At 52.2% G+C, this 18,907-nt stretch overlaps 2 protein-coding genes across 9 annotated transcripts in view; both read left to right on the top strand.

Moving 5' to 3' along the window:
• The window catches only part of SIN3A (SIN3 transcription regulator family member A), a 66,976-nt gene extending 60,386 nt beyond the window's left edge, over positions 1-6,590 (top strand). For all 6 annotated transcript variants that reach the window (XM_020873586.2, XM_070477579.1, XM_020873584.2 and 3 more), the window contains 2 exons: positions 1,591-1,798; positions 4,031-6,590. In XM_020873586.2, the coding sequence (XP_020729245.2) occupies positions 1,591-1,798; positions 4,031-4,261 (439 nt within the window). In that variant the 3' untranslated portion in view covers positions 4,262-6,590. The remainder of the gene's footprint in view (positions 1-1,590; positions 1,799-4,030) is intronic.
• Positions 6,591-7,237: 647 nt separating this feature from the next.
• On the top strand, positions 7,238-18,771 carry MAN2C1 (mannosidase alpha class 2C member 1). Of its 3 annotated transcripts, XM_020873587.2 has the most exons (26): positions 7,245-7,397; positions 7,652-7,777; positions 8,427-8,550; positions 9,912-9,982; positions 11,061-11,238; positions 11,548-11,737; positions 12,884-12,990; positions 13,146-13,256; positions 13,619-13,711; positions 13,840-13,956; positions 14,180-14,275; positions 14,378-14,523; positions 14,879-15,002; positions 15,331-15,452; positions 15,567-15,652; positions 15,776-15,931; positions 16,142-16,239; positions 16,422-16,516; positions 16,741-16,845; positions 16,955-17,111; positions 17,195-17,338; positions 17,697-17,806; positions 17,907-17,986; positions 18,119-18,267; positions 18,349-18,458; positions 18,532-18,771. In XM_020873587.2, the coding sequence occupies exons 1-26, from the start codon at positions 7,279-7,281 to the stop codon at positions 18,656-18,658; spliced, it is 3,141 nt and encodes a 1,046-aa protein (XP_020729246.2). In that variant the 5' UTR covers positions 7,245-7,278; the 3' UTR covers positions 18,659-18,771. The 3 variants fall into 3 exon arrangements, with proteins under 3 accessions (XP_070333682.1, XP_020729246.2, XP_070333681.1); XM_070477581.1 differs by having other exon boundaries at positions 7,238-7,397; positions 15,776-15,950; positions 16,130-16,516; XM_070477580.1 differs by lacking the exons at positions 7,245-7,397; positions 7,652-7,777; positions 8,427-8,550 and having other exon boundaries at positions 9,928-9,982; positions 11,084-11,238.
• The last annotated feature ends 136 nt before the right edge of the window (positions 18,772-18,907 follow it).

The following is an 18,907-nucleotide window of genomic DNA, read 5'->3' as shown; positions in this document are numbered from 1 at the left end:
GTTGTCACTTGTCATGCTGGCCAGTACCAATTTATCAAAATTCGTAATTTTACTTGAAATCTTAAATTTTATCTTTAACAACAAATACATTCATTTGTTTTTCCTTGAGGTACTAGGCTCTGTTGTTCATTTTTGAGAATATATCTGCCAAACATCCCAGACTGGCTAGTCAGCTATTCTTTCGGGTAAAAAGTGTGAACATTTGCAGTTCAAGTGGTGCTCAAGTGCTTTCCTTCATGAGTCCGTTGTACTTTAGCACACAGAGGTGCTTTGTATGTAGTTCCCATTTAATCACCCAGCATATTAAAAAGATGTGAAATAAGGGGCTTTGATTTCATAAGAAATGTTACTGCTTCACAAGGACATTCTTAAATCAGAGCAGCTTTCCTTTTTGTTTAACTGCTAGTGTGTGGCCAGAGAAGAGTACAAAGATGCCTAAGGAGGTTGGTGCCACCACCAGCTTTTTTTTTAATCACCATTATTTTTATACCGCTAATGCTAATGTTAGTACTTTGTGTTTTGTTTTGTTTTTTTAGAAAGAAAAATAGTTTTGATCTCACAACTTCCTCAAAAAGGTCCTGGGCCCTCCAACAGTCCTTGGACCAAAGAACTGCTGTCCTATGGAAATGTACATGAACAAAGATATTCATTGAAGCAGTTTTTAATAGCAAAGTCTAGGAAACAATAGAATTGTCAAGCTGACAACCTTTCTCTGCTTGTTGTTGAGGGGCTTAAGCTCTATATACCTGCCAAGGCATCCACTGATGTGAATTACCTTTTTTCATATGTAGAATGGCACTGATTATGTACTGTCTTTGGGAGAACTGAAAAAATAGACATTTGAATAATGTTTTGTGCTCTGTGGTTCAGGTGAAGAGCCCTGATTGATTCCTGTTAAGGAAATGTTAAATTAAGACATATTTCTCTGTAGCAGTTAAAGAGAACGACACAAATCTATGTTTAATGAAATGAAAACAAAAAATCTTTATGCATTAAGTGAAAAATTGAGAGAGACCTAGAAGATTTTAAGCCAAAACTGCTAACAGCAGGACTTCCTTGGTGGTCCAGTGGTTAAGAATCCGCCTGCCAACGCAGGGAACAGTAGTTCAATCCCTGGTCCAGGAAGATCCCACATGCCAAGGGGCAACTAAGCCCATGTGCCACCAATACTGAGCCCATGCTCCACAACAAGAGAAGCCCCCCCAATGAGAAGCCGGCGTACCACAACTAGAGAGCAGCCCCCACTGGCTGCAACTAGAGAAAGCCCACGTGGAGTAACGAAGACCTAGCACAGCCAAAAATAAATAGATTAAAAAATACCCAAAAACCCAAACTGCCAACAGTGGCTACCCCTGCCAAGGCAAGTGGGATTTTCAGAATTGGGGGTAGTTGGCAATTTCTACTTTTTATTCCATGTATCTCTGCAGTTGAAAAAAGATTTTTTTAACAATGAAACCATTGAACATTTTTTTAGATGTATGTAGTTGTGATCAGCTTCATGAAGGCATATAATAAAGAAAAATTGGGGGGCAGTCATAGGAATCTGCATCTGGAGGAACTCTCACGCTGCAGGGCTTTGCTGCTTTGTAGGAATCTGCGGCGGATCCGGAAGTGTCAGCGTGGTCGAGAGCAGCAGGAAAAGGAAGGGAAGGAAGGAAACAGCAAGAAGACCATGGAGAATGCAGACAGCCTGGATAAACTGGAGTGTAGATTCAAGCTGAATTCCTACAAGATGGTATATGTGATCAAGTCAGAGGACTACATGTATCGGAGGACCGCCTTGCTGCGGGCTCATCAGGTGAGAACCAGTATTTGGAATTTCTCCACACGTCTCCCTCCTCAGCCAACACCGGAATGCTGTAACAAAGTACCACAGATTGTATGACTTAACATCAAAAACTCACTATCTTAACACTTGTAGAGGCTGGAAGTCCAAAGTCGAAGTGTTGGCAGATTTGCTTCGAAACTTCTGAGGACTGTGAGAGAAAATCTTTCTTGCCTTTCCAGCCTCTGATGGTTTTCCAGCAATCACCGGCATTGCGGGGCTTGCATATTTCTGCCTTTGTTTTTACATGGTATTCTCCCTAAGTGCAAATCTGTCCAAATTTCCCCCTTTTTAAAGAACGCCAGCCATACTGGATTATGGGTCCACCCTCCGACAGTATGAGCTCATCTTAACTAATTGTGTCTGCAACAACCTTATTTCCAAATAAGGTCACATTCTGAGGAGTGGAAGTTAGGATTTCCACTTGTGAATTTGTCGGGGGACAACTTAGTAACAGCTGGTGGCACCTTCTAGTGAAGCTACTCCCAGCATTCACATTTCCGATAGTATTGCATGTGTGAATCCTTGTGCGAATCCCATGTGTTCACTTGTGAAAGTCCTAGTGCTGTTATGTACCAGGTATTGTGCCAGGCCCCGAGACTACAGCCACAAGATAGAGCATGTAAGGTAGTGTGATGATGTGCATTTCCAAGGAAAGAATCGAGGTGAGGTGATCAAGGGTGAATGGCACACAGGGCCCTGCTTTTGTTGGGAAGGCCTCTAAGGAGGTGACCCTGAGGCCTGTACAATGACAAGGATACAGCCTGGTGCAGAGTTGGGTTAGTACTTTTTAGGCAAAGGAAACAAGCAAGTGCAAGGCTGGGAGGGAGGAAAGGATTTCACGTGTTCAAAAAACTAACATCAGTTGTGGGGGACTTGCTTAGTGATCCAGTAGTTGAGGCTCCACACTTCCAATGCAGGGGGTGCAAGTTCGGTCTCTGGTCAGGGAACTAGAATCCCAAATGCCACATGGCAGGGCCTTTAAAAAATAAACATCATTGTGTTTTGAGCCATAGGGAAGGTGGGATGCATGAAGTTGGAAAGGTGGGCAGAGGCCACATTACTTATTCTCACAGGCTGTGGTTTGGATTTTGAGATACATTGAGACTTTATTGACCAAGATGTAGACTGATGGAAGTGAGCAAGTGCACCAAGTTGGATGGGCAGAGACCACTCAAAAGACTGTTCTCATCCATATGAGATATGATGACTGCCCAGACTATCAGGGTTGTAGAGGGATTTTAATTAGATTGGAGGGACTTCCCTGGTGGTCCAGTGGTTAAGACCGTGGAGCTTCCAATGCAAGAGGCCTGGGTTTGATCCCTGGTCAGGGAGCTAGGATCCCATATGCCATGCTGTGTGCCAAAAAAGGACTGGAGATATAATTGTCAGGATGTGCTAATGATTGGATGTGGGGAGGTTAAGAGAAAGGAGAACATTAAGGATGATACCTGGTGGGTTTTGTTTTTTGATTTTGTTTCTTTGCTTATTTTGCTTGAGTAACTGGGAAGCTTAGGGGTATGTCTGTTAACAGGAAAGGGTTATTACCAGGTTTGGGAGGCAGATCAAAGGACTACTGAACATTCAAGTGGGAAGCACAGGGTGGGCAATTTAATCTGCTACTCTCTCAGAGCTGTATGTTATATGTCTGCATGTCTGATTCAAATGATGTAGGGAGCTGGGAACACCTAATTTATCTCTGTATCACCTTCCCTTCCTTGCTTATGGGCACCAACAAGTATGTTGGAGGTAGGAACAAAAAACCTCCACTAAAGATCTGCTGTTTCCAACAATCTGCTGGACAGAGTGGGATAATAGGAGGAAGGGATAGTGGGTTTTAAACCCTTTGCCTTACGCTGTGACAGAAATGACCAACAGCCTCAGCTCATTGTCTCACTTAGGGTACATTAGAATCGGCTGAGTTGCTGGTTTATAAATACAGATTGATGGAAACAAGAAACTCTGTACACGTTTTTCCCAAGACCTTCTTCCTCAACACGCCACCACATGGTGATGCTGCAGACTAAAATCGAGAAGCACTGAGCTAATTCTGACCAGACCTTGGGTTGGCATTTCTCTGGGGGCTTTGTGATCTGCAACTTGAGCCCACATCTTTCCTCTGCTACTTTAGAAGAAAATTGGATTTTGTATTTAAAGGGTTTTTTAGTCCTAGTTCATGGGTGGTTTCTTTGTTCTATTTTGCAGTCCCATGAGCGTGTAAGCAAGCGGCTACATCAGAGGTTCCAGGCCTGGGTAGATAAATGGACCAAGGAGCATGTGCCCCGTGAAATGGCAGCGGAGACCAGCAAGTGGCTTATGGGTGAGGGGCTGGAGGGCCTGGTGCCCTGCACCACCACCTGTGACACAGAGACCCTGCACTTCGTGAGCATTAACAAGTACCGTGTCAAATACGGCACAGTGTTCAAAACCCCATAACTGCAAAGCCAGAGCAGATAACTGGAGGGGGGTGGTGTGTGTGGGGGGGGCGCGTATACTCGCACACACTGAAGAAACAAGGAAGATGCCTTTCAAGCCTCACTGGGCCTCTCTGGGACATGGCCACCTGATCTGTGCGTGGCTGGTGCAACCTGGCACCAAGTGGGCTGCATATAAGGAACGTGTGATCCCTCACAAAGCCGGAGTTGGAACTTTTCCCAGGGGTTTTGGGTATTAGCCTGCCCTGGAGGGGAGGAAACCCATGCAAGCACAGGGACACGCAGCTTGCACACACCAGCAGAGTGGAGACTGGAGCCTCTTGGGGCGACCTTCGGTGAGGGAACCGGATGCTGTTCACACCTGGACTGGATGGGCAAGCATCGACTGACAGACTCGAGAAGAGTCATCGCTTAGATGGATTGTAACTCTGATGGTCACTGCTCCTTTCCTCTTCCCCCCAAAAAGGAAAAAAAAAAAAAAAACTGGATTGGATTTTTTTTTCCTGGTCACTTGAGCACATCTAGATCACCCATTAGGTTTTCTCTGGGACCTGCAGTTTGGCTTTGGGATTGATCATCTTGTGGATTTGATTCCTGATGAATACCTTGCTGCCCACCCTTTCTTCTCTCCTCTGGTTCTCAGCCTCAACAAGTTCAAATCAGTCGTCCTTTTTAGCTCCCGTGGAACTGTTTTGTACCTGCTTCTTTACTAGTCTACCCTAGTGCCATCCACCAGCTTTACTCACACACACACACACAATTTTAACTTGGTTTTTCTTTTTTTTTTGTAAATAATGTACATACTGTCAATTTTTTATTAAAAGAAATATGCTTTGATGTGCTAGCATAACTGCTCTAGCTTCTTGTGTACCATAGTTCTATGTGGCTTCAGATTTAGTACCTATGAACAGATGTACAAGACATTTATTACACTTTTTACCAAAGGGAGTTACCGTTGTAGTACTTTTGTGTAAAACTTGTCTTCCTTCTTGCCCCAACTTTTTTTTTTTTGTAAATAAATAAAGCTTGGTTCTTACTTAAGGAATAAACTCTCACCACAAGTCCCTTGTCCTCACCAGAGAATACCGTGGAGCAGGGATTTGGGCTTCGGTTCCTTATCTACATACAGTACAAAAACAGGATTTTGCTTTAAATAGTTGGCAGTCAGTTGCACTTGTCCCAAATCAAAATATCTCACATTTTAAAAATAGAATTATTCATTCTTTTGGCACATATTCTACCCCCTTATTTCAGCTGTTTGGAAATATTTTACATATGGGTATGTTGTGCAGCTGTATAGTTTGTGCTTCTCTATTTTTTCTTCCCCTCATTGGAAATGGGAGTGAACAGCTTAAATACCAAACTAGTGTTTGAAAGAAGTGTGTACACAGTGTGTGATATAAATGGGGTTAGGAGGGAGAAGACTTGATACATTAGCAACTGCAAATGGAATATATACGTATATATATTTTTTAATTACGTAAATTTAAAGCAGCAGATATTTAAACGAGTGATCAGGATTTTTGTATGTGGGCAGCCTGACTTTTCTGAACAAACACCAACTGAGCCCCTCCCAGGACTTTGGTGAATTTTTCTCCAGCAACCATTACTCTAGTCAAAGTAAACAACGGTGTTCCTGTGTGGTTTTGTTTGCTTTTTAATTAAAAATCCCTAATATCACCACCACAAAACCACAATTTTTTTTGCTCTGGACTTTCCTTACGAATGGTAAGCTTATCTGCTTTTTAGACTTGTTGAGGGGGGCAGTGGAGGGATGGGACAGTTACAGGAGGAGACTCAGCTCACATGTGTGAGGTGGCAGCAAAGGCTGTGGGAGGAGATTCTGGTGAAGCTGCAGCACTGCCTCACTTGGAAGGTGTAGTGATACTGATGGGTTGGGTAGGATCTTCAGGTTATCCACCAGTAACTCAACCCATCCCCATCTGCTTGCTTAAGAAAGATCCTGTTGACTTGGAGTTAATAGGGGGAACTGATTGAACGTGACCCAGGCAGCCCCAGCTATTGCTGTGTCTGCAGAGGGTTATGTCCAGAGCAGCTGCCTGCAGGTCAGGATAGGGTTTCAGGACCAATCCTACTAGTGCAACCAGAAGAAGGGAGCTTCACCTACAGCCAGGATTTACAAACAGCATTTTTATGTCTCCTGCCTTCTGACATCTGAACTCCAAGCTCAGCTCAGCCTATCTTACAGCAGCAAGTTATATTTTAAGTCATGTTTGGTATTCTGTACTTAAGTCACCTTTCCCTACGATTTGCATTTGAAATGTTGTAAACTTGGTCAGTATTTCTATTAAAACATCAGGGGTCCGTTATGTTGTGTATATACTTTTCTTCCTAATGATTTTATAGAGGAAGATTTCATCCCATTCCCAGGAGGGAGGTGGGGGAAAGCTGCCAATAGACTGCCAATAGACTGCCAGAGTAACATGAGGATGAAATTGGAGGTGTTTCTGGTATTATGGCTTCTCTGAACTCATCAGTCCCTATAGAGAAATGCATTATTCTGTTAGGCTCATAAATTCTATGTTTGATCTGTCGTCTCAAAGTCTTAAGTTTCTGGCAATGGGCAGCTTGAAAGCACCGGTCCCTGGCGCCACCTTAAGCAGACACAGAACCATAGGCAAGGAGGTTCCTCTTGTAGCTTCTGAGACTTCAGTGATCTGGATCTGCAGCAACCCAAGCTCCCACCAGTCGCGCCTTCGGTCTGTCTCTGTCCTAGGCTTTTCTCAGAATCGAAACGTCAGACTTCCTATTTTACTTAAGGATTTGCCCAGTGGCGACCAGCTTGGACCGAGATAAGAGTAAAGCCTCAGAAGCGCAGCTTTTAGCTTTCAGCTCGCTGCTCAAAGTTCGGAGCAGCGGGGCTTCACTGAGCCGTTGGTGTTCCACGGAAAGTTGCCCGGGCCTGGAAGGCGCCTTTTCGGCGCCGGAACCTTTGGTTCCAGGCCGAGGATCGCGCCGGCAGCGCCTGGGGCCTTCCGGGGAGAGGGGAGAGGAGAGATGAGCGAGCGCGAGGCGATGGCGGCGGCGCCGGCCCTGAAGCACTGGCGCACTACGCTGGAGCGGGTGGAGAAATTCGTGTCGCCGCTCTACTTTACCGATTGTAATCTCCGCGGCAGGTGTGGCCCCCTCGCCCAGGGCACCCGCCGGCCGCATCCACGCGTCTCTAGCCTTCCCTTCCGGGGGGAAACCCAAGCTTCGGCCACGTGGGCCGAGGGACAAAGTGTCCGCCTCAGATAGTGCTGAGGCCCGGGAGGAGGGAGTGGGGAGAGACTGTGTCGTGGGGCAGCCCTCCCGGCGGTGGATGGAGGGAACGCACATCCCCACCCGCCGGCTGGCCCACGAGCGCGCGCCACCTGCCCCTCCCGCCCAGGCTCTTCGGACACAGCTGCCCAGTGGCCGAGCTCTCCAGCTTCTTGACGCCCGAAAGACTTCCCTACGAGGAGGCAGTCCAGCAGGACTTCCGCCCGGCGCAGGTCGGCGACAGCTTCGGACCCACGTGGGTAACGCTCCAGAGAGGGCGGAGTCCCTGGGCCCCACCTCCCAGCTTGTTTGACTCCCCTATAAGCCTCCATTGTCGGCTTTCTGCCCTAGACAGTCACTTAGGGCAGAGCAGCACCCTCTGCTGGAGATAGCTCCCTGGTTCCTCAAGCCTTCATGGAAGAATTTTCTCTTCCCTACTACTCCCCACGGGCTTCCCTGTGGCTCAGATGTTAAAGAATCCGTCCGCAATGCGAGAGACTTGGGTTCAATCCCTGGGTTGGGAAGATCCCCTAGAGAAGGGAACGGCAACCTACTCCAGTATTCTTGCCTGGAGAATTCCACGGACAGAGGAGCCTGGCGGGCTACAGTCCATGGTGTCACAAAGAGTCGGACACGACTGAGTGATTTACACTTCACTTCTTCCTGCTCAGTGACATCCCTTAGGAAGGGCACTCTAGGACAGATCACAGACCGCTGACTCTCTGCCTCCTTCTCTCACCTTGCTACACAGCCCATTGTTTCTTTCTTGTGGATCAAAGCTGAATATCTTGTGGTGCTGCAGATTCTGCAGAAAGTCTCAAGCCTTTGCTGACCCTTAATCATAGGAAGTATGTCGAAAGGACAGGGCTTTGACCCCTAGGCTCATCTTAGTGGTTCTGTTGCAGATGGTGGACCTGTTGGTTCCGCGTAGAGCTGACCATCCCAGAGGCATGGGTGGGTCAGGAAGTTCACCTTCGCTGGGAAAGTGATGGAGAAGGCCTGGTGTGGCGTGATGGGGAACCTGTCCAGGTGAGGAGCCCTGCCCTGGGTCAAGTATGGCCACATTTCAGCCCTGGTCTCTGGCGAAACGACAGCTGAGTGGCTATGCCTGCAGGGTAGTATCAGGATTTCAGGACTGGATGAGTTTTTGCTTAGGCCCCTGTGTAACTGTTCCTTCTTATATTTAAGCGGATCACTTAAGGTCTCAACATAATTAATGCTAAGCCAACTCTGCCACTGACTGGTCACCCTCCCATTCTAGAATGAAACTAGTTACTAATCAAATACAATAATATGTACAGCAGATGGACTTACTAAACCTTTACTAGATGCTCGGTGCCAGACTAGTGGCTTTGCAGACTATATCACCTTTTATTTTTAGTTTTTAATAAACTAGTTTTTATTATATGTAATGTATGCTTATGGCAGCTGGGGAGGACTTTGAAACAGTTTTGGATAATATAAAGTTTACAAAGTCCTCTTTACCTGAAATAATGGGTCTCTCCCTACCACCTCACCCCCAATTCCTCAGATAGAGCCACTATTAAGTGCCTTGTTTATGCATCCAACTTTATCAGGTTTAACCTTTATAATCCTATGTGATAGGTTTTTATGGCCAGTGGCTCAGACAGTAAAGAATCTGCCTGCAGTGCAGGAGACCTGACCTGAGTTCGATCCCTGAGTCAGGAAGATCCCCGGAGAAGGGAAGCTACCCACTCCAGTATTCTTGCTTGGAGAATTCCATGGACAGAGGAGCCTGGCGGACTACAGTCCATGGAATTGCAGAGTCAAACACCACCAAGCGACTAACACTTTCACTTTTCACAGACAGAAACTGAGATATGTAGAGGTTAGCACACTTGCTTGGGTTCACACAGCTTCCATTTCAATTTGACTAATCCTCAGTCTCAGGTTAGGACTGTTGCTCTTCCTATGCAGAAAGGCAGCAGACCCCTCCCTTCCTCCCTCCCTTCCTTGGCTCAGTGGATGTCTCCTGAGTGCTGTCTCTTCACAGGTCCCTGTGCTAAGCACTGGGATGTAGTGGAGAATGAAGCAAACCTTTCCCTGACCTCATAGCGTTTCCTGTCAGATGCTTATTTGGGGTACAGAGGCCATCAGAAGCCACCAAGGACCTGACACCTACCTAAGACCCCACAAGACCAGTGGCTTTTCTGCTGGTCAACAGGTGACATTTGGTGTCCATGGTGCTGACTGCCGTTGGGGGTGAGGCGCACTTGCTACCAGAGGTCCCTGATTTGTCAGTCTTGGCTTTGGGAGAGAGGAGCTAGTGCTAGAGGTCCAGTAGAGGGGCCTGGCCCCCTTCAGCTTATACTTCACCAGAACCGTCCACAAGCCTCAGGCCCTGTCTCTTTCACTCTGCTCCCCACCAGGGTTTGACCAAAGAGGGAGAGAAAACCAGCTACATTCTGACCGACAAGCTGGGGGAGAAAGAACCCCGCAGGTGAGTGAGTCCCTGGACTATGGCTGACCAGTGCTGTAGGGGAAGGAGGCACCAGAGGGTGAGGAGGCGCCAAGGTCCAGAGTGATCTCAGAAACACACCCACTTTCAATACCACCATCCTCAACCCTCATAGTTTGTTTTTAAAAAGCAGGATTTTTCTGACCAAAAAGATAGCATTTTAGTTCCTACATTAAATGCAGAAAAGCACTAAGAAGTAAATATTAGTAATTCCTACTACCTCGTCATCTAGAGATATCCATTATTAACAGCTCAGCATTCTTCCCAGGAATTTTTTCAGAGGTGGCACTTATTAGTTGAGGTTTGATATTTTGCATCCTGATTTTTTAAAATTCCATATTGTAACATGTGCATTTTATGACACCATCAAAAAACTCTGCTTAGATGTTATATTTTATTATATTCAGTATTTATTAAACATTGTGTATCTGATGTTTCCAGACATGGGGACTATGATGGTGAATGATGTGATCTTTGACAGCAAGGGAGACTTACATATCCAATTACAAAACTGATGAGGGCTCTGAAAGAAAGCACTCTGAATGGGAGAAATCTGTTCTAGACTAAGGAGAGCACTAGGGGAAGAGTCCCAGAAGGCTTCCCGAAGGAAGTCATGTTTGCTTTCTGAAGATTGAGCAGAACAGCACCACAGCCTATCACACTGCTCCGAACAATGGCCTGCATCTGTTGGCTGACAGATTGTTGCTCTGAAACCTGGACCTGGGAGATCCAAACATGTTTTTAATGTGCAAAGAGGGTTCTGAGACCCAGGCAGTGCTTTGTATAGACGGCTTTAGAAACAGAAGTATAACAACATAATTCACACAGTTCCAAACTTGGCTACTTATCCTCCCCAGCCGAGGCAGAATGTGGGTTTAGTCTGTTGTTTCCACCATGACCCTCTGTCAAACATACCTGACATAACTGTGAGATCCTCTGGGTGGTAGATCCTGCGGGCACATGAGGAGGGGTCTGTTGGATGCCTCCTTGGTCCTCCCTGCCCAAGCCCCAGAGTCCTCTGCCAGTCCCTTGGCCTGAGGCTGCCTCCCCACATTTGTAGCCTGACCCTTTATGTGGAAGTAGCCTGCAATGGGCTCCTGGGGGCCGGAAAGGGATCCATGATCGCAGCCCCTGATCCAGAGAAGATGTTCCAGGTGAGCCGGGCTGAGCTGGCCGTGTTCCACCGGGATGTCTACAAGCTCCTGGTGGACCTGGAGCTCCTGCTGGGCATCGCCAAGGTACTCAACACCCCCACCCCACCTGTATACTCTCTCGAGCCCTGTTTCAGGCAGGCTGTTTCTTGGGTCAGATAGCTGGGGCTCCGGGAATCCAGAATAGAGAGAGAGTTTTATGCCTGCCTGAGTGTTGGGAGGACTTCCCTGTGTAAAGGGGAAGAGGGAGACAGTGCTGAGCAGGAGGACCAGCAGGAGCACAGGGTTGGTGGTAGGGAGGAACTCTGCTGAGAACCCCTGGGAGATCAACTGGGGTCTAATTTTGGAGCTTCTGCTTGCTTGAGATGGGGATTAAGGGGCAGAACCCTGCTGCAGGGCCTCGGGGAGGACAACCAGCGCAGCTTCCAGGCCCTATACACTGCCAACCAGATGGTGAACGTATGTGACCCTGCCCAACCTGAGACCTTCCCAGTGGCCCAGGCCCTGGCCTCCAAGTTTTTTGGCCAACGTGGGGGTGAGAGCCAGCATACCATCCACGCCGTGGGGCACTGCCACATTGACACAGGTAGGGCAGCAGTTGGCTGGGTTGGCTCGGCATGGGGGGTCAGGAGTGGTCTTGAAGACCTTGTTGCACCCTGGAAGCACTGTGTGATCCACTTCAAGTTCTTGGACCTCAGTTTTTCCCATGTGTAAAATGGAGAAAGGGGAATGGACTGTAGCTTTTGTTAAATGTGGCTTCATTTATTCTTTCAGAAAAATCTGATGTCCTTGATGGCATTATGCTAGATATTGGGGGGAGCAGGGAGCATTATTGAGGCTGATGATCACAAAATAGGCAGAGACAGTTGCTGCCATGATGGAGGGAAGTGTGGGGAGATGGGGAGCCCAAAAGAGGCACATAACCCAGCTGGGTCTGGCAGATTCAAGAAGGGCTTCTTAGAGGAGGTGACCTTTGAACAGAATGAGGATGAGTAAGAATTTGACAAGGGAGTGATCCCTTGATCACTTCAAGGGAGTGATCCCGTCGAATCCTCAGACGGGAGTGATGTGTGGAAGTAGTTGAGATGGGGACGCAAGCATAGGGGGAGGCTTTCTGGGGAGGATCAGGAGTTCATTTTGGAACCTGATGAGTCTGCAGTGTCTGAGGCTTACAGGAAATGACATTTTAAACGAACTTCCCAAGGTATTGATTCTGATGCAGCTGAAGTTTCTGAGCCACAGAACTGGGGCTTTCTCTGCTGTGCCAAAGCATGGGATGTGGCGCTCTGGGCTGGTAAAGAAGGAACTGAGGAGGCCTAGAGGTTATGAGAGGCAGCAGTGCCTCAGGCAGGATGGACTCAGGCGGGTCCATCCAGGGAAGCGGTGCCCTCTGTTCCTGGATGTCTTCCGTGTGTGTAGGGGAGGGGCCACCCCTGCTACTTCCTAAAGGATCCTGTCTAAACCACAGAATAAGGCCAATCCAGGGACTGGGCCCCCCACTTCCTGACTATAAGATTGCCCCTCTAGCCCCAGCCATGTAAAAGTGACAGCTCAGGAGAGATGCCACAGGACTCAGCAGGGAATGGGATGGGATGGGAGGAAGGCTATGGTGACCCTCTGGTGGCCCAGGAGGGGCCTGGTTGGGTGCTAGGGGACAGGGGTGTGGCTGGAGGTCTGTGAGGGGCTGGGAACCTGGCTGCTCTCCTCTATCTTCACCCTTCTCCCCGCCTAGCCTGGCTCTGGCCCTTCAAGGAGACCGTGCGGAAATGTGCCCGGAGCTGGGTGACAGTCGTTCAGCTCATGGAGCGGAACCCCGAGTTCATCTTTGCCTGCTCCCAGGTCAGAGGGACGGCTGTGTGAGTGGTACCTGGACCCCAGGCGGTGCTAGTGTGGGGTTCCCAGGGCTTCGCAGCCCACCTTCTGAGCCCCAGGCACTCAGTCCTGGGTGGGGTTCATGTTGCTCCTGGCCAGCCCCCACCCCATCTGCCCCACAGGCGCAGCAGCTCGAGTGGGTGAGGAGCTACTACCCTGGCCTGCATGCCCGGCTTCAGGAGTTTGCCTGCCGCGGGCAGTTTGTGCCCGTGGGGGGCACCTGGGTGGAAATGGTGAGTGCCTTCTGCAGCCCCTCAGCCTCAGGCCTTACCATCAAGTGTTCTGTCCTCAGCTGTGCTGGTGACTTTCTGCAGGTCCTTTATGCCCTCTTATCAGTCCCTGGAATCCTAGGGTTCAAGACTCCAGGGGGGTGGGGGTCTCAAGCACTGTGACGGGCCATCTGTATGACCCGGCCCCAGATACCTCCTTGTCTGGCAGACAGATGGTTAGGCTGAAGTGAGGAGATGGACGCTTCCGGGACACTGGCTTCCCCCAGTGTCAGAGCCCTGGCTTCTCCGGATGGGGTGGTTGCCTGAGTCCCTGCCCGTCTTGTCTGGTCCTGACCCCAGCGGCCCCCTTCTTCCCTCATGGCCAGGATGGGAACCTTCCCAGTGGAGAGTCCATGGTGAGGCAGTTCCTGCAGGGTCAGAACTTCTTCCGTCAGGAGTTCGGGAAGATGTGCTCAGAGGTAGGTGAGGAGCTGCTACACCGGCAGGCAGTAGGGGCTGGAGCTTGCCCTCGAGTGAGGAGGGGCTGCAGCTGGGCTGCTCTGCCGAGCTCCTGGGTCTGCGTGCCCCAGACGCCTTCTCCCTGCAGTTCTGGCTGCCAGACACATTCGGCTACTCTGCGCAGCTGCCCCAGATCATGCGTAGCTGTGGTATCAAGCGCTTCCTCACCCAAAAGCTGAGCTGGAACTTGGTGAACTCCTTCCCGGTGAGCAAGCCCGGGGGGCCAGGCTTGGAGCGGGCCTGGGTCCCTCCTGGCCTGAACATCTCGTCCAGGCTTATTGAGGGGTCCTGGACAAACCACCCAGCCCCCACCCAGGGAAGACATGCCTCTCCCGGGGTCACACAACAGGAGGGGCAGGTGAGGGAGGCCCAGCTCTGCCTCAGCCCTGACTCTGGCCTCACTCTTCCCCCTGTCTCCCTGCCTGTAGCACCATACCTTTTTCTGGGAGGGGCTGGATGGCTCCCAGGTGCTGGCCCACTTCCCGCCTGGTGACTCCTATGGGATGCAGGGCAGTGTGGAGGAGGTGAGAGGCATCTTGTGGCCAAGGTCGGGAAGGGAGGCAGGCTGGAGGGGGCCGGGCATCCAGCCTAAGCTGACCAGTGTGGACCTGCCCCCACCTGTCCAGGTGCTGAAGACAGTGGCCAAAAACCAGGACAAGGGACGGACCAACCACAGTGCCTTCCTCTTTGGCTTTGGGGATGGAGGTGGTGGCCCCACCCAGACCATGGTGGACCGCTTGAAGCGGCTATGCAATACCGATGGGCTACCCAGGTCAGGCCTGGATTCACTCCACCCCACCCTCTGCCCTTGCCCTGAGCCTTGCCTCTGCTCAGACATTGGGCCCAGTGCCTCCCCTCAACCTTGTTCCCTCCAATCCCAGACCATGGGCACCTCCCAACTTCTACCCTGGAGGTGGGGTGGGAGAAAAGCTGAAGGTGGGAAGGAGCTTAAAGCCACTAAAACAGAACTCTCCTGGGGGGGGTGTCCAGACCTGGCCTTGTCTGGACAGGGAGTCTTCTGGGGGTGGCTCCATTCTGTCGGGGCTGGACCTCTTGTCACACTTGCATGGAAGAAGGGTGAGTCACATGGCCCAGGCTGGGAAACCCAGGTTTGCAGTCTCCCTCAGGGTGCAGCTGTCTTCTCCGGAGCGACTCTTCTCGGCGCTGGAGGGCCACTCGGAGCAGCTGTGCACCTGGGTTGGGGAGCTCTTTCTGGAGCTACACAACGGCACCTACACCACCCATGCCCAGGTCAGGATCTGGCTGCTGAACCAGCGAAGCGGGGATGCCCTAGAGTGGCCCAGACCTGGGGGAAGAGGCTTGTGTTCCATGGAAGAGCTGAGAAGAGTGCAAGAGCTGGGTGCTTAGGAGCCTGGAGGTGGTGGGACTCAGCATCTCTTAGCGGGGAGGGTCTTGGGCAGAGGGGAGAGGAGGCAGGCTTTTGGGACAGACAACACATAAGGCTTCATCCAGGAGTTCCTGGAGAGCATCAGGGGTTCTGAGCAAGAGAAGGCTTTGGCAGGGGGGCCCTGGGATGCTTGCCCAGGCTCTAGACTGAGTCCCCCTCCCTTGGGCTCAGATCAAGAAGGGGAACCGGGAGTGTGAGCGTATCCTGCATGACGTGGAGCTGCTCAGCAGCCTGGCCTTGGCCCGCAGTGCCCAGTTCCTCTACCCAGCTGCCCTGCTGCAGGATCTCTGGAGGTCAGCACATCTTCTGCCACCTGCTAACTTCACCCAGACGCCTCTGTGGCTGCCCCAGCCTCCCAGCCTTCCCCAGCCTCCCATCCTTCTCAGCCCTGCCCTTGGCCCCCGCAGGCTCCTGCTCCTGACCCAGTTCCATGATGTGGTGACTGGGAGCTGCATCCAGCTGGTGGCAGAGGAAGCCATGTGCCACTACGAAGGTGAGGCTGATAACATTTCCACAGCTTTCCAGCACCTGGTGCAGCGCCCAGAGTGTCCCCCATGGGACATTCAGGGGTCACCCGGACCCCCTGCCCACCCATAACCAACCAGTCTCTCCCCAGACATCCGTTCCCATGGCAACACACTGCTCAGTGCTGCAGCTGCAGCCCTGTGTGCTGGGGAGCCAGGTCCTGAGGGCCTTCTCATTGTCAACACACTGCCCTGGAAGCGCACCGAAGTTCTGGCCCTGCCCCGGCCTGGTGGGGCCCACTCCTTAGGTATGAGCTGGGGAGAAGGGTGTCTACTGTGGCAGGAGAGATCAAGGCCAAATTGAGAGTCAGGGACATTGGCCTGGGGGTCTCTGCCCCAGGGTGCCCCAGGCTAGAGAGGAGGAGGAGTATTTACTCCCTCCACCCCACCCTACCCTGCTCCAAGTATGGTTCCTGAAAGGTCAAGGAGGCTGCCCTGACACCCAGCCTCCTCCCCAGCCCTGGTCACCGTCCCCAGCATGGGCTTTGCTCCTGCTCCCACCCCCACCTCACTGCAGCCCTTGCTGCCCCAGCAGCCTGTGTTCGTAGTGCAAGAGGTGAGTGCTGGCATGTGGCGGTGGGGCAGGGGCTGTCCTGGGCTGTCCCTAACAGAAGTGTGGAAGTTCTGAGCTCCCCAGTCTGGAGCAAGTGGCGAGGCAGGGCTGGGGCTGGAGGTCAGGTGGGCTGTTGGTTGCGGGACGCCCCTGCAGACCTAGCCTCAAGGCACCCTCCCACCAAGACTGACAGTTCTGTGACTCTGGACAACGGCATCATCCGAGTGAGGCTGGACCCAACTGGCCGCCTGACATCCCTGGTGCTGGTGGCCTCTGGCAGGTGCTTACCCCTTGCCCTCTCCCAGTGCCTGGCAGGTGGACCCCAGACCTCTCATTCCCTCTGTCCCCTGGCCACAGCTGACCACAGTAGCCCACAAGTGGCTCTGGACTGGGACCCACACATGGAGCAGGGCCTACTCACCCTACTCTCCACCCCACCTACCTCAAACAGCTAGGAGACCAAGATCATTCGGTTATAAAGTATTGATGTCCATGTCTTTCCAGGGAGGCCATTGCTGAGGGCGCCGTGGGGAACCAGTTTGTGCTGTTTGATGATGTCCCCCTGTACTGGGATGCGTGGGACGTCATGGACTACCACCTAGAAACACGGTGAGGGGTGGGCAGGATTCAGGGTAGTGGTAGTGGGAATACGAACAAGTGTACTGGGTCCACTCTGCCAGGCTGTCCTGGCTCAGCGCCTCTCCCCCCTATTCCACAGGAAGCCAGTGCTGGGCCAGGCAGGGACCCTGGCAGTGGGCACTGAGGGTGGTGTGCGGGGCAGCGCCTGGTTCCTGCTGCAGATCAGTCCTAATAGTCGGCTCAGCCAGGAGGTTGTGTTGGACGTTGGCTGCCCCTATGTCCGCTTCCACACTGAGGTAGCAGGGGGCAGGGTGGTGGGTATCTTCCCTGGGTGTGGCTGGTGAGGAGGGGCCAGCCCCTTGTCCCCCACCCCCCACAGGTGCACTGGCACGAGGCCCACAAGTTCCTGAAGGTGGAGTTCCCTGCCCGTGTGCGCAGCCCCCAGGCCACCTATGAGGTCCAGTTTGGACATCTGCAGCGGCCCACCCACTACAACACCTCTTGGGACTGGGCTCGATTTGAGGTCTGCCATGGGGTGGTGTGGGGTGGAAGGTTTGGCTCCTCCCTGGCTGGGGAATGACTCGTTGTTTGGTATGGGGTGAGGAGGAACATGATGGTTCCTGGCATGTATGTCAGGCATTGTGCTTTATGTTCAGTTTGATATTCATGCCCATTTGATGGGGTAAGGACTCTTAATCCACCTTTCCCAGATGAGGGACTGAAGCTTAGACAGGCTGTGTGGTGTGCCCAGGGCCTTCCGAGGTGAGAGCTGGAATTCAGTCAGTGGTGAGGTCCCAAAGCATCCCTCAGTCTAGGACAGGGAGCTCTGGAGCACATGGGGGGGGGGGGGGCACCAGGCGGGTCTCTGATCTGCGCTGCAGGTGTGGGCCCACCGCTGGATGGATCTGTCAGAGCACGGCTTTGGGCTGGCTCTGCTCAATGACTGCAAGTATGGTGCGTCAGTACGGGGCAACGTCCTCAGCCTCTCGCTGTGAGTGGGGTGCCCCCCAGGGACTGCTATGGGATCCCAGTCTTGCCAGGAGAGAACTGCAGCAGCTCCGGCCTGTCCTTTCCCACCCTCCCCACCGCAGCTTGCGAGCGCCTAAGTCCCCTGACGCCACCGTGGACATGGGACGCCACGAGTTCACCTACGCGCTGATGCCGCACAAGGGTGAGTGCTGCGCCCCATATTCCTCTGCCCTTCTCGGCCTCCGCTGCCCCAACGGTAAGTGGGGAAAATGCCTGTAGTCCCGCACCCTGACCCCATGTTCCACCACACGTCCCTTTTCCGGTCTGCGCCCAGGCTCGTTCCAGGACGCTGGCGTTATCCCCGCTGCTTACAGCCTCAACTTCCCGCTGCTGGCGCTGCCGGCCCCGGGCCCGGCGCCCACCGCTGCCTGGAGCGCCTTCTCAGTGTCCTCGCCTGCGGTCGTGCTGGAGACTGTCAAGCAGGCAAGGGGCGGGGCGGGGCAGGGGCGCGTTCGGGGCGGGGCCTGCCGTAGACCCCGCCCACCACCACACCTCCCTCCGCAGGCAGAGACCAGCCCCCAGGGCCGCACACTCCTGCTGCGGCTCTACGAGGCCCACGGTAGTCACACCGACTGCTGGCTGCACACGTTGCTACCGGTTCAGGAGGCCGTCCTGTGAGTAGGGGTGCAGGGTAGCAGTAGGGGTCTTGCCCTCGCGGGGCCCTCATGGTCACTTCCTGTTCTCCAGCTGTGACCTCCTGGAGCGCCGCGACCCTTCTGGGCCCCTACTCCTCCGGGACAACCGCCTGAAGCTCACCTTTACTCCCTTCCAAGTGCAGTCCTTGTTGCTCGTTCTGCAGCCCCCACCGAACTGAGTTCCTGAGGGTGGGGTTTTGTTTGTGGAAGGCTTTGGCAGCCCCTCAGTTCTGCCTCCTGAGCCTGAAGCAAGGGTCAGTTACCGCTTGAACAATAAACCCTTGGCTCAGGACCCTGCTGGTAGCCCCTGCTCAGTCCCCTCAGGGCCCATCCTCAGGTTTTGAGGGGACAGTTTTTACCCCAGGCATTTGGGGGCAGGGGCAAGACCTAAGGTTATCTGTACATGCAGCGTCTGGATTGCAGCCCCC

This window comes from Odocoileus virginianus, chromosome 16, assembly GCF_023699985.2.
Source record: "Odocoileus virginianus isolate 20LAN1187 ecotype Illinois chromosome 16, Ovbor_1.2, whole genome shotgun sequence".
Taxonomy (NCBI): domain Eukaryota; kingdom Metazoa; phylum Chordata; class Mammalia; order Artiodactyla; family Cervidae; genus Odocoileus; species Odocoileus virginianus.
The sequence above is the reverse complement of the archived record's forward strand: the minus strand, read 5'-3'. Positions and strand labels throughout refer to the sequence as shown.